This window comes from Balaenoptera borealis, assembly GCF_965194805.1.
Source record: "Balaenoptera borealis genome assembly, chromosome: 21".
In the NCBI taxonomy this organism is placed as follows: domain Eukaryota; kingdom Metazoa; phylum Chordata; class Mammalia; order Artiodactyla; family Balaenopteridae; genus Balaenoptera; species Balaenoptera borealis.
The window spans coordinates 26,957,639-26,971,972 of record NC_138880.1 but is presented as its reverse complement, the minus strand read 5'-3'; the positions used below and the strand labels follow the sequence as shown (position 1 = coordinate 26,971,972).

At 50.6% G+C, this 14,334-nt stretch overlaps 1 protein-coding gene across 1 annotated transcript in view; it reads right to left on the bottom strand.

The window, feature by feature from the left end:
* ARHGEF10 (Rho guanine nucleotide exchange factor 10) overlaps positions 1 to 14,334 on the bottom strand; it is a gene marked incomplete at its 5' end in the record, with an annotated part of 87,926 nt that overhangs the window by 51,158 nt on the left and 22,434 nt on the right. Inside the window, 6 exon segments of the mRNA XM_082375163.1 lie at positions 299 to 413; positions 3,363 to 3,479; positions 5,742 to 5,905; positions 8,028 to 8,084; positions 10,187 to 10,263; positions 12,711 to 12,774. Of these exon segments, the coding sequence (XP_082231289.1) occupies positions 299 to 413; positions 3,363 to 3,479; positions 5,742 to 5,905; positions 8,028 to 8,084; positions 10,187 to 10,263; positions 12,711 to 12,774 (594 nt within the window).

The window sequence follows — 14,334 nt, the reverse complement described above, 5'->3', positions numbered from 1 at the left end:
TACTCAGCCTCAGCCGTGAGGGGGCAGGAAATGTGCCCAGGAGCCCCAGGCACTGTGAACGCACCCCCGTGACTGTGTTCTATTATCAACGACCCTGCTGAGAATCCTGGGGCTCTGCGGGGGGAGAGCAAGCCCCCGGGGGGACCCCCGATCACCCGACTGCTGGGGGGAGCCAGTTAAGGGGGGCGAAATCCACCCCCTGCGAGAGTTCACTCAACTTCCTGCCACCCCCGGAGTCCCCGCTGCCCTGGGCCGGCCCTGGGCCCAGGCAGCCTCCCCGAGGCCGCGCCCCGCGGACCTGCAGAGACGAAGGACTTGGTCCTGATGAAGGAGCGGCCCCGCTTCACCACAGCCTTTGTCTTCTCCAGGCCATCCTTGGTGCCCTCCTTGGCGGCCTTCACGAGCTTCTGCATCTGCGGGGAAGGGAGGCCGGGTGAGGGCGGGATGACTCGGTAAAACCTCCTCGTTGCTTTTACTCCATTTTAAAAGAATACTGTCAAGTAGTTTGCTCTTGAAATATCATCTGAAATTGGCTTTTTGATCTGGGAGAGCTTTCTTGGCTGTTGTGAAACTCTGTGTGTGTGTGTGTGTGTGTGTGTGTGTGTGTGTGTGTGTGTGTGTGTGTGTGTGTGTGGTTTGGGGCTGTTTGGTTTTGATTTTGCTGGTTAAAAAAAAAGAAGGAAAAGCAAATTTACAAACAGAGCCCTTCCTTAACATAGTTTTTAAAAAGTCTCCTGCTGTGTTTAAAAGTCGGTCTTCGTTTTTATTACAAACACTTGGCAAAGAGCTTTGCAGAAGCCGAGTGCGGAGAGCTGAGGCCACAGGTGTGAACAGTTCGCCCAAGGTCAACGGACAGATGGCAGGAAACAGTGGAGCCCCTGGCTGGAGACCCACCAGCCGGCTCAGCCGCTGGGCATTCCCCAGCCTCCCATGGGCTCCCCCTGGAGGCCGGTCCAGCGGCTCACGGGCCCTTCGTACTGATGGTCACAGGAATGGCCAGATGGAGAGACCTGCCGGGGTACAGACAGAGGGACGGCCCGCAGGAGGGGTCGGCAGACCTCCTCCTCCGCGGAGACTGAAGGGTTGGAAGGACCACCGGCCCCCGCAGGGGAGTTTGTCCATCCTGGTTCCCTCAAGCCAGGGTCCTGGCATAACACTTAGACTGGCCGTTAGTGCCAAAAGCTTCCAATGACGTGCTTTGGCATTTCACCCACATTTCTTATCCTTTAGACTCTAACGTCTGAGATGTTGGCCACTCGGTACCGAGCGACTGATCGTTTACAGAAAACCCAGATGGCCTCTTATGACACAAGCCAACACCCTTCGGGTCTGTCTAGGTGCCGGCCTCCCCGCCCTCCTGCGATCCTCCCCTGGGGAGGAGGCTTCGACACCCGCCCGCTCACCTCCAGGGCTTCGCCTGGCCTCCCTCCGCCGGCCCTTTCTACGGGGCCACTGCCCGGTTGCCCGTCTGTGCAGAGCCGCGCCGGCTGAGGGGCTCTCGGGGGCTGAGTGCACCCTGGACTCGGGGGCTGTGCCCCTGGGGGGTTCCCACCCGAGGAGCCTGCAGACTGGTGCCGGACACTCGCAACTCCAGCCCTGAGCGACTCTGCATTTCCTCGCTGTCCCCGCGCCCTAGGCTGCGTCCCTGAGGATGTGCCCCTGGGCCACCACCCACCTCGACGGGCACCAGATCCACGTCACACTGCCTGGCTGACCCCGACTCGGATGCCCAGCCGCTCTCCACCGCTCTAGCCACCAGGTTAAACGCGGCCAAGCCACGCTGCCTGCTCCGACTCTACCCACCAGGTTAAACGCGGCCAAGCCACGCTGCCTGCTCCGACTCTACCCACCAGGTTAAACGCGGCCAAGCCACGCTGCCTGCTCCGACTCTACCCACCAGGTTAAACGCGGCCAAGCCACGCTGCCTGCTCCGACTCTACCCACCAGGTTAAACGCGGCAAAGCCACGCTGCCTGCTCCGACTCTACCCAACAGGTTAAACGCGGCAAAGCCACTCTGCCTGCTCCGACTCCTGCATCCCTTCATCCAAACGCGGCTTCGTCTGCTGACAACCCTGGACAGCAGCCCGCCGTCCCCACTTCCCCGCAGCCACCGCTGATGCCCCGCGCTGCCTGTGCGCTCCTGCCCGCCCGGCTGCCTGTGCGCCCCTCCTTAGCTCCCTCCCCCCAAGTCGTCCAGATCCCGCCGCCCAGACCCCGGCTGCACACGCCGTCCACGCTCCCTCCAAGGAGTCAGAGAACTAGGGACAGACGGATGGCCAGGGAGCCTGCAGGGGGCTGAGCCCCGGCTCCAGGTGAAGCCACACAGGTGCCGGGTTCCGGGCGGGGGGAACGGCCGCCCAGGGTCGCACAGCTGCGGCGACACACCAGGCCCTGCTTCTCCTGCACAGAACGGCAGCGCGCAGCCGGCCCCAGACGAGTCACCCCACCTGCTCCTCGCCGCTCTGCCCGCCGTCTGATGTGCACATTCCCCTCTCTTTGCTGAGCTGGCCTGCCTCGTACCCCTCCCTGGAACCACCCCCGGCCTCCAGATTATCCCAGGGGCTCCGCCTGTTTCCTGCACGGAACCAGCCCGACGCCAAGCCGGAGGAGATGCCGTGACTCCGGGGGCTTCGCTCCTGCACCGAAAAGCGTGGAACAGAGCCGTGACGTTCCAGAGACGTTTCTGAGTGAACACCTGCCTCAGGTAAGTGCCTTTCAACACGTGTGAACAAATCACAACGTCAGAAGGCCGAAGATCCCACTGAAGGAAAGGTTACTTGACAGTGCCCTTTTAAAACATCTCAAACAGTGGACACCACGACATTCACACCCAGCAGTTCTCAACTTTGTGGTCTCAGGAGCCCTTCACACTCGGAAAAGTCATCGAGCAGCCCAAATGGCTTTGGTTTACCTGCTTTATCTATATTATACTATATAAGGAGTTAAAATTGAGAAAAATGTTGAATATTTTTATTAATATTCATTTAAAAAATATTAAACCTATTACATTTTGTCTCAGGTAACGTTTTATGAAAAATTACTACATTTTCCAAAACAACAAAAAAAGTGCATTGTTTTGCACTTGGGGGAACCTGCCTCACGTCTGGCGTGGAGACGGTGGATCCCACGTCCCAGCAGGCGTGGGTCACGCCCTGGGGCCTCCATCCACACGTGGGGGGACGGAGGCGAAAGATGCCCCGGAATTGACAGGAACTCGCCACTGCCCGGGTGGCCCTGGGGTTCCCTGGACCGCACCGTGAGAACCACCACCCCGGCAGAACTGGCCAGCTCTGGGGCTGCGTTTTCTCGTTAAAGGACAGTCTGCTTTTTGCAGAAGCGTTTTCAGCGTGAACCACACTACCTTCAGTTCATGTTTGTGCTTTAGCTGCTGAATCTCTACCGCGCCCACCGCGTTTGCCACCAAATGTCTCATCTTTTTCTCATAGTGCTCCTTTAAGCGGGTTAGGTCATGGGAAAGCTACAGTACAAAGAGATACAAGCTTTTCACAACACGCTCTTTCCGGTGCTTTGAGACAATCTTACATTGAAAGGACTTGAGCAGTGTCTGGTGGGTGATGTTCACGCACCAAGGTCCTACTGCCCCGGGCCCCCCCTCCTAGCCCACCGGCTCTCGAGAAATAAACACATGAGTGAGGAAAACACATCATCAGAAGGCAGACTCCAGGTGAGCCAGACTGGAGACTCTTCTATGCTAAACAAGAGCAAGTAAATGCACAGAAGAATGTGGGCACCATCACGCCTTTACGTTTTGGTGAAATTAAAATGATCAAAACTGTAGAACTATATATAAAATTATTCCGTTGTGTCAGCACCAAAGCGAAAGAAGCTTGAATTCAAGATTGTATTGATGGGGGAAATGAATTGGGGAGGACCACGTAGATTTTTAAGTCTCCGAACTGACATAACTTTCTCTGCAGCCCACGGGGATGGGGTGAAATCTTGTAATTCACTCCTCACGTGATCACAAACGTCTCCAATATGCAAACCGAGGCCCCCGCTCCTTAGTGAGTGTTTCCCATGTCAACCCAGACAAGGACACCTCAGCAATTGTTTTATAAAATCTGAGACTATGAGGTGAGTCTCAAACGACTTAACGGTGTGATTTTGGCAGCTTCTGAAATATGACTTTTTAAACTAGCAAACTTGGTACTCCTTAGAGCTGCCCTCGGGCCGCTGCCCCACCGGACGGATGCGTGCTGGACCCGGTGAAGACTCTGCACTCACGGCTGCCCGGGGCTGGCCCTCCACCGTCTCTGCTGCTGGGCCACCCGGCCTCCTCTGTCGGCATTGCCGGTGGTGCATCTGGGAACACGGGTCCAGCTGGACGGCCAAGAGGGCAGAGTCTCCACTCAGTAATCGTGCCCACGGCTCAGGGGCCATCGCCTGACCAGCCCAGTTTGCACGTCATCTACCAGGCCCGCTGAAGACGAAATTGAGGAGTGTTTTAACCGCTCTCCAAGGCCCCACTGGGTGCCCCATCCTGCTGAAATCAGGCCCCAGTGCCATATTTAAAACCTCCATTTAAACCTGGAATGTTGGACTCGGCTGTAACAAGCCAAGTGTCACCTTAGTTACCAGCTCCGTTTAAAATTACAGCTGTAGCTTCATTCACTGGTTAAGTCTCAGCTGTAATAACTCTGGTGACAGAAGACAGCTAAGTTCTGGGGAAAGCTTGTTAGTAATATTGAGTAGCTGGGTTGACCACCACCAACTGGTAGATTCTTCTTGAGTTTCAGGACAAGATTACAGACTATGCGAACACTAAGCGCCCGCAGTAATCTGTCAGCCGCACCGACGCGGAGGCCACGTCCAGGGGCCCATCGGCCTGGTTACGGGGGTGCAGGCGGGGGGAGGCGTTACTGATCGATCCCGCCGTGACATATCGATTCTGCCGTGATGACGCGGCACTAGCCACAGCCTCCACCAGCGTGCAGCCTGCATCTAGACCTCACACAGAAAGGACACGGAGCGTGCTGACATGCCCGTGGACGGCAGTGTGAATCACCCCTTTACCAATAGCCAAAACACCCAACGACACGAGTATTCGGGCTGGCCAGTCACCACTGGACACCGGCCACGTCAGTGGGGTGGTTTCCCTCAGCAGAGCCTCTCTCAGGTCCCCACCCTACAACCTCCAGCCCTGGAATCCACTCTCGCAGCCTGGAGCTTCTCCCTGGACCCTCGTCTCGGGAGCTTCACACACACACACTCCCTCCCTTTACGGTGCTCCTGGGCAGCTCAAGCGCTTTCGTCCTGTAACATCCTTTTGTAACCACGTTCTATTTTTATATCTTCCTGTTTGTGTTGGGAACACTGAGGGTCAAAACATCCCGTAAAGGACAGCAGGGCTGTGCTGTGTCCCACCCGGCCAGGCTCCATCCCCGCAGCGGGCTGGGCACGGACAGCATTATGGGTACACAACCAAATATCCAGGGAATGCTTATGTACGTAAATTATTCAAGATAGCGAACCCGCTTAGGGCCTTTGGAGGGATTTAGTTTATATAAATTTAATTTTCCCATCCGGCCGAGATTCTATTATGTGAAATAAGGGGCGCCTTCTCTTTTGCCAACACCCAGTGCTTTTCTCGAAGCACATATCAGCAGCTTAAAAAACGACTGTTTAAAATAGTACGCGAGTGAAAGTGACATCTTATAGTCCCGTCCACAGGTCCACGTGCGAACGTGTTGTCTCTCAGGCACACAGACGGGACACGTACTTGCTTTTTGTGGTCGCTGCGCAGGAAGGGCTGGGGGGCCCCGGCTCTGCTCTCCGAGTCGCTCTGCTCCCCGTAGCTCTCAAATTCGCTCGAACTCCACCCGTACTCCAGGGAGCTGTTTCCACCTCCATCTCCATTCTCAACGTCATCATAAATCATTTCATCTGAATGCACAAATGCCAAAAGGAAATTTAAAACGTAGACCCTCGCTGGCTATTGTTCTGTCTGTGCACGTTCGTCATCTGACCACATCGTTGGGAGCTGGCACCTCGGAAGAGCTTGGAGGAACGGAACCTCAGGTGTGGCCCCCCCCACCCCAGAAAGGCGCTGGACTGACGGGCGTGGGGTGACAAAGCTCTGATAAACCCCCAGCCCCATCCGCGTCCTGAGGACCACTGGTCTATGAGAAGCCACCACAATTATACCAAATGATGTCTTGCCCATAGAGAACGTCTGACAAAGGAAAATTTTCTTTAGATCAATGTATGGAATAGAAACAGATTAGACATACAGACAGATTAACAGATCACAGACAGATGGATGATAGAGATATTCAAATATGAATCCAAGTGAAGCTTACTGCAAACAACTATAATTGTTGCTTTTGGGCTAAAATAAGCCCACAGTACCTATAACCTGTGACTGTATTTAAATATCTTCATCACATCAGTCATCTTAGAATTAGTGAAGAGCACATCTGTTTACGCCGCCAGATACAATGCCAAAGGCACTGCCTGCAGAGGGGACACACTGGTCTAACAGAACAGCTGTCACCTTCGGCAGGGGCACCGCCAGCCCACCTTCTGTTGCCATTTGGTTTTTGAGACCCCAGGAGACCCCAGATCAGCCCATCTGCGCTGGGAAAGGTCTACCAGGGAGGATCAATTACTCAAAAATGCATTTCAAACTTGGTTTTACAGCAACCTGCCTTTAGTCTCCACGTTATTTGCAGCAGGTACTTAAATAACTACCCCGGAGCACACTTATTCTAAGGACCTGGCAGGTTTATGTAGAAAGAGGGCCGAAGGGTCTCCTGTCATGTAGGAATCTCGGGAGGTGGCCTCCGTTAGCTGAGGCCCTAACAGTGCTGGGGACCTGACAGTGTCCAAAGCATCTGTGGGATGAATAAATGAATCCACGCTTTTAATTAGGAAGTTTGCTGTCGGTTTTAAGAACACGTCCTCTATTAGGCTGGGAAAGTTCCCTCCTGTCAGGAGTTTTTAACACTGGAAGGCATGGTACCAAGTACCTTCAAAGCGTGTATCAGGATGAGCGTATGGTTTGTGTCATTTGCCTGGTTCTGTGGGAAATGACATTTAAAGAACCAGCCAATGTTGAAAGATACCTGAACTCTGGAGACAAACCTCCAGGGTTAGGATGGGCTTTGGCTTGTTTGCTGAGATGCTGCCAGACGTGGTTTCCTGACATTTCATTTGGGGTGTTCTGCATCACGCCTTTCGGGCAAAGGGGGCTCTAAGTTTGTGCTAACACCCTCAGGGGGGTCAGAGGGGGTCAGTTCACTTGCTCACTACTCCTTCCTGCCTTCTATGGGGTTCAGTACCCCTTTCCTTGAACTGTTCCTCTAGGGTCTACAAGCGGTCAAGCTCTCCAATCTGCGTCTGAGGTTGCCTGTTTCTCTCTTGTTTAAGGACAAGACTTTGGCTGGATGTGAAGATCTGGGCTGGAACACCGAGTTTTCTTCGGCACTTTGGGAACATTATCCTGCTGTGTCCCAGCCTGTCGAGAAGCTGCTGTTTTTCCCAAATTGCAGTTCCTCCCGGGTGACTGCGCCCTCGCTCCTGTTGCTGTTAAGATATTCACAGTGGGCTGTGCTCGGCAGTTGGAATTGTACATGTCTCGTGGCGGATTCATGCTCAACCTGCTTTGAATTCGTATTTCTACAATCTGGGAACTTACATCTGTAATTCTGGAGAATTCTTAGTAATTCCTTCCTCCATGACTTCCTGTATATCATTTATTAGAGACATGCTGGCACTTCAAGCCTCCATGTTTTTTCCCTTTCCATTCATGTTTTTCACATCTTTAACTCTTCCTGCTTCTTTTTTTAGGGTAACTGAGAAAACTACCCTACCTTGAGGGCTGGGATATAAACATGTGCACACACAAAATTGTACCGCACAACATCGATGAGACACCGTAAGCTTACAAAACGTGATGACAGACGCAGAGAGCTGTGCACCTAAGGTTTCTGCCTGCCCGCCTACATCCAGAGGGAAAACCGGTAAACTGCACCTCATAAAACTCCACCCCAGACAAAAATCAAACCTGGCTCAGAGTCTGAATTTTCTCTTGGCACGTCATCATAAATGGCTTCTTCCGGATCTGGAAGAAAAGGAAGGGAAACTTTAAAAACCGACCCCGACCGAGGGAGAGTATCCTGCGCTTCACGGAGCTACAGACTCCTGCGATGCTACAGCTACTCAAGAAGTTAGTGTTATGATAAGGATGCCTCGTGGGGCCTTACCAAAGCATGAGCACTGGGCTTCCCTGGTGGCGCAGTGGTTAAGAATCTGCCTGCCAATGCAGGGGACACGGGTTCGAGCCCTGATCTGGGAAGATCACACATGCTGCGGAGCAGCTGAGCCCATGAGCCACAACTACTGAGCCTGCGCGTCTGGAGCCTGTGCTCCGCAACAAGAGAGGCCGCGATAGTGAGAGGCGCGTGCACTGCGATGAAGAGTGGCCCCCGCTTGCCACAACTAGAGAAAGCCCTCACACGGAAACGAAGACCCAATACAGCCATAAATAAATAAATTAAAAAAAAAAAAACTTACTGCCTGTTAAAAAAATAAAATAAAAAGCATGAGCACTGTTTGTAGGGCAGAACATTTCCTTGGGATGGAAGGACATCTCTAAACGAAGCGGTTGTGAAATGTATCCAACAGGAGTTTTATGGTCTCCAAGCCAACTTATTCCATTATTTTGCATTTAATTACACATCTCTACACGGCTCTTTATAAACATTTTTAACTTTATGCAGCTGATGTGTTCTGATGCACAAAAATTACAAAGGTGGCGTGCAGCCTCAGAAACAAAAGGGCAGCTTCACTGCTGCTGTCGGGTAGGAAGCTTTAAAATCAACCGATGGCTTCATCTCACTTTTCACCCATGCAGATGCAACGTGGCCACACGCGCGTATAAAAATGCTGAGCTTTGAGGACAAAACCTCTCAAACTGCATTACGTGAAACGTTAGCATCCTAGGAAACTGTAAGGTGTTTTCTTTAAAAAAAAAAAAAGGAGGGGTCCTCCACGGGCAGATGCTCCGTGTGCGTGTCAGTGGTCCTACAGGAGAGCAATGGGGTTGGAAGTTCATGCACATATTCGTTAAGAGCTCCATGCTCTACAGGGAAACCAACCAAACTATAGGGTCCTCCATCCTGGAACCCACGAAGGTGACTGGTTACTAACCAATGGGAGACAAAATGACATAAATACAGCCTCGTCCTCCTCTGACGTGCGGCCACCGTCCCCTCCCCACATTCCCAGGACCCAGCTTCTTCTCGTGCTGCGCTCAAGCTCCCACGTCAGAGAGGCTTGCTGTCCCGGAATAATGTTTCTCGACTGCGACCACGGTATCTGCACCCCCGTTAGACAGTGTCGGGGGCTGCTGATGTACAGACCTTACTTTCAAATACAGCTGTTCTACTAATAAAAACGAGTCATGGGAGAACGTCAGATTTTACCTGGGAAATAAAATTGCTTGAGGACAGTGAGGTGACAACTTAATCCTGTAATGATCCAGAGGTAATAGCCCCCTAGTAGAAGCATCTACTTACGCTGAGTTGTTTGTTTTGACAATGTCATAAATAAAACCAGAATGAAACATTCCAGGGGAGAATTTAATCATTAGGAGATTGTTAAGAGGTTCTACCTTGTAAGTCAATCATATAAGATAATTACACAGAAATTAGTGAGCCAGTGGAGAGTAAAAGGGATAATCAGAAAAGGAAGCTTCACTTTAAAAAAAATAATAAAAAACAAGATTAGCTCTGCTTTCTGCAGCACACATGGAATAGAAGGTCTGCTGTACCGTCTGCTCAGTGGCCTGCATTAATCATCCACCACTCCCTCTTCAAAATGGCACCATGAGAAATCATCTCATCGGGGATCACAAGAGAGAATGCCTTGCTAATGCCTCAGTCCCCAAATCGCTAACTTTTATGACAAAAACCAAGATCTGTACTAGAAAGAATCAATCAGGAAGAGGGAGATGCTGGGACGCAGAGAGCAGAGATGATCTGATGGGAGACAAAGTGACAGCTTCACGGGGCCCTGGGGAAGCATCTACACAGTCAGCTCTGGTCAGTACTTCAGGTGAATGGACGCAGGACAGGAGAATAATTGGCTGAGGCTGACAAATACACACTGTCCCCGGGGGGCTCAGGGGTGGCCCTCCAGGCTCCCGGCGGCCGTGGTACTCACTTTCCATCCAGGCTGTATTGGCCGGATCTGCAACCCACCGGGCGAGGGCACTGTCCTCCTTATGGACTGGATCTTCACTTAAAGAAAACACACCAGAACATCAGGATGTTGAGAATCCCTCCAGTGATGAAAAAGTCACTGCGCGTGCAAATTGGGCACTTTCCCAGGTAGCGTTACGGGATACGCCAGGTTCAAGATTTCCTCCACAACCGTGTATAAATAAGTGCTTTTGAACGCCTACCACACACACACCACACGTCCAGCACAGCATCCAGTGCAACAGGACGTGAAGCAATGCAGTCCCTGTCCCAAGAGGCCTGACTCGTCCTCCTGTTTCTCAGATCTGGCAGAGGGTCCACTACGTGCCCCAAACGATGCTGGGTTGTACGGACACACCCAAGTGAGACTTGGGCCTCTCAGCTCCAGCAACAGGGCGGACTTCAGTACAGCACTTTCAATAGTGGATAGAAAAACCAGGCAGGAGATCAATAAGGAAACAGAGGATGTGAACAGCACTACCGACCAACTGAACCCACCAGACCGCTACAGAACACACCCCCCAGGCTTAAGAGCTACAATTATAAAACCCTTAGAAGTAAACGATGAAAAAGCTTCAGGACATTGGTTTTGCCAATGATTTATTGGACAGGACACCAAAAACACAGGCAATAATGTGAAAAAATAGATAAACTGGGCTTCAACAAAATTAAACACTTTTGTGCCTCAAAGGACACTATCAAGAGAAAGAAAAGACAACCCACAGAAAGGGAGAAAATTCACGAATCACTTATCTGATAGGGGGTTAATATTGAGACTATATAGAAAAATACCTACAATCCAACAACAACAAACCCAATTCAAAAATGGGCAAAAGGACTTGAATAACATTTCTCCAAAGAAGACATGCAAATGGCCAATAAGCACATGAAAAGATGCTCAACATCATTAGTCATCAAGGAAACACAAATCAAAACCACCACGAGATACCACTTCACACTCACCAGGATGGCGATGATTTTAAAAAGCAGGAAGTACGTTTAGTAAGCTTAGAAAAATTGGAGCCCTCACGCACAGCTGGTGGGAAGGTAAAATGGTGCAGCTGTGATGGAAAAAATTTTGGCTATTCCTCAGAAAGTTAAACATAGGATTACTGTGTGATCCAGCAATTCCACTCCTAGGTATGTACCCAAAGGAATTGAGAGCAGGGACCTGAACAGATACCTGTACACCAACGTTCACAGCAGTGTTATTTACAGTAGCCAAAAGGTGGAAATGACCAAGTGTCCATCAGTAGATGGGTAAACAAAATGTGGTGTATACACACAATGGAATATTACTGAGCCTTAAACAGGAAGGAAATTCCAACATACACTGCAATATGGATGAACCTGGAAAACATGATGCCAAGTGAAATGAACCAGACACAAAAGGACAAATACTGTACAATTCCAATTATATGAGTTACCTAGAGTAGGCAAATTCATAGAGACGGAATGCAGAATAAAGGTCACAGGAGCTGGGAAGAGGGGGTATTGTGGGTAGGGTTTCTGTTCGAGATGATGAAAAAGTTTCAAAAGTAGATAGTGGTGATGGTTGCACAACAATGTAAATGTATTTAATGCCACCAGATTTTAAACTTTAAAATGGTTAAAATGGCAAATTTTATGGTATATATTTTTGCCACAATTTTAAAACAAATAATGCAATATACCAAAAACCACAGAATGGTCCACTTTAAATAGGTGAAATGTACTATGGTATGGGAGTTATAACTCAATAGAGCTGTTTAAAAACAAAAAAATAAACACACCTACCATGCACCAAGCATGTTCCCATGCTAGGTGGTAGGTGCTCTAAGACTTGGTAAAACCTGGTCTTTGTCTTTGAAGAATTCAATCTAGTAGCAGAAAGGGACACAGAAATAACAGTGAGAGCACAAAGCCATCAATTAGAATGCAGGTGTGTGCACACAGCTCTGGAAGCGCAGAGGAGGACAGTTTCATGAAACGAGACATTTAAGCTGGGTTTTGAAGGGTGAGTAGGAGTTTGCCTAGGGGAGGGGATTTTCCTGGGAATTTCAAGCAGATGCAACAGCATTTGTGAAGGCAAGTGGCATGAAAGAAAGGCTTATGATCAAGTCAGTTTCAAGAACTTTAGATGAAAGCTGGGTTAGACAAAGTTAAAGATCCTTTCTCCCCCTCGGGATTCTGAGAACCTTCACAAGGTTAAGCACTCTGAGCGTCTCTGGCAGGGAGACGGGAGTGGCGCATCATCCAGCTCTCTTTGGCTGTGGACCCGCAGTTTTCTCTTTTTCTGCAAAGCATAATGTTAACGTCTTAAAGAGTCCTGGTGTTCAGGAAGACCCGATCTGGGGTCCCTGGGCGAGACGGCAGAGGGTATGGAGGACAGAAAGACCAGGGGGCGGGAGAGGGGCCTGGGCAGTGAGAGCCTCAGAATCACTGTGCACGACATTTCAGGAAAAGGTCAGGGACTCAGAACATCCGTGGAAAATTAGTAAAGATACCTGTTTGTTGGATCCTCAGAACTCAAGGAATCCAACTGGCTGTCTTCTACTCCTTCCTGTGTCTCTGCCAGGAAAGAGAAAAAGTTCACATTGTTTTACGCCCTAAAGAAATGTTGAGGAAGTGCTTTTTTTTTTTTTTTAATAAATGATTCCCTCTCCCCTTTTTTTTTTTTATTACCACAGTTCTTTTTTTTTTTATAGCTACTTTATTTATTTATTTATTATTTATTTTTGGCTGTGTTGGGTCTTCGGTTCGTGCGAGGGCTTTCTCTAGTTGCGGCAAGCGGGGGCCACTCTTCATCGCGGTGCGGGGACCGCTCTTCATCGCGGTGCGCGGGCCTCTCACTATCGCGGCCCCTCCCGTTGCGGGGCACAGGCTCCAGACGCGCAGGCTCAGTAGTTGTGGCTCACGGGCCCAGCTGCTCCGTGGCATGTGGGATCTTCCCAGACCAGGGCTCGAACCCGTGTCCCCTGCATTAGCAGGCAGATTCTCAACCACTGCGCCACCAGGGAAGCCCGAGGAAGTGCTTTTTATCCTCAAAATAGTTTCTTATTTTCCTTTCTTATCAATGAGGGGGTTACCTTATTGTAAAGATGATCAACTGATAAGATTTTCAGTTTTTAGATCAAACGTATTCAAAATAGGATTATGATGAAGAGTGACACCCAAAGGTCTTATGAAACTACCTGAAATAAAACGGTGCCCAAAGAAACCAAGCTAGAGAAACACCATAATTATCTCCTGTTTCTTAAGTTTTCATGGGAATTTGCAATTGTGATTTACTTGAAAATGTGTCTACATGACAAGCTCAAAAGATTCTCAAGGAAGAAGTACTGAAGTTGGGGATATCTGATAACCAAACTCCCTGTTTTCCTCAACTGTCTTAACTGGGAAGGAAAGAACCCTCTTACTGAAGCTTCACACAAATATGTCCCGTTCATGCTTCTGTAACGCCAATGTCCTCGGGGCTACTCCTGCCCATCAGGACGTCCACACCGGGGACGGTCTTCACGGTGCGTCGCAGCACAGAACACGGAAGCAGAGCAGGTGAGAGAAGGGAAAACTCAGCCGAGATGCCTTTACTGGGCTCATTCTGAACAGAACCGACTGCACTTCTCCAGAGGAGGGATGGTTTGTGTCTACAGCTGCCCTCCTGACCTGGACGTGCGGGGGGTGGGAGGGGAGGAGGGAGTGGCAAGTGCCCACGGGCTTCGGCAGGACAACGGTGGGCTGCACACTCGGGCTCCGGCCGCTCCCACAAAGCACCGCAGTCTGCGCAGCTTACGGACAACAGCCTGGAGGCTGGACGTCCAAGGTCAAGGCACCGGCAGATGCGGTGTCTGGTGAGGTCCCTTCCTGGTTCATAGACCATCTTCTCTCTGTGTCCTCACTTGGAGGAAGGGCTGGGGGCTCTCTGGGGTCCTTTATCAGGGCCCTGAACCTATGCATGGGGGTCCATCCTCATGACCTCATCACTCCTGACACCATCACCTTGGGCGTTAGGTTTCAACATGTGACTTTCGGGGAGACACACACTCTCCCTTTAAACCTAAAAACTCAAGCCCTGCAGAAACAGCTGATGCTGAAGCAACGCAGCCAAGGGTCATCTGCGAAGATGACGGA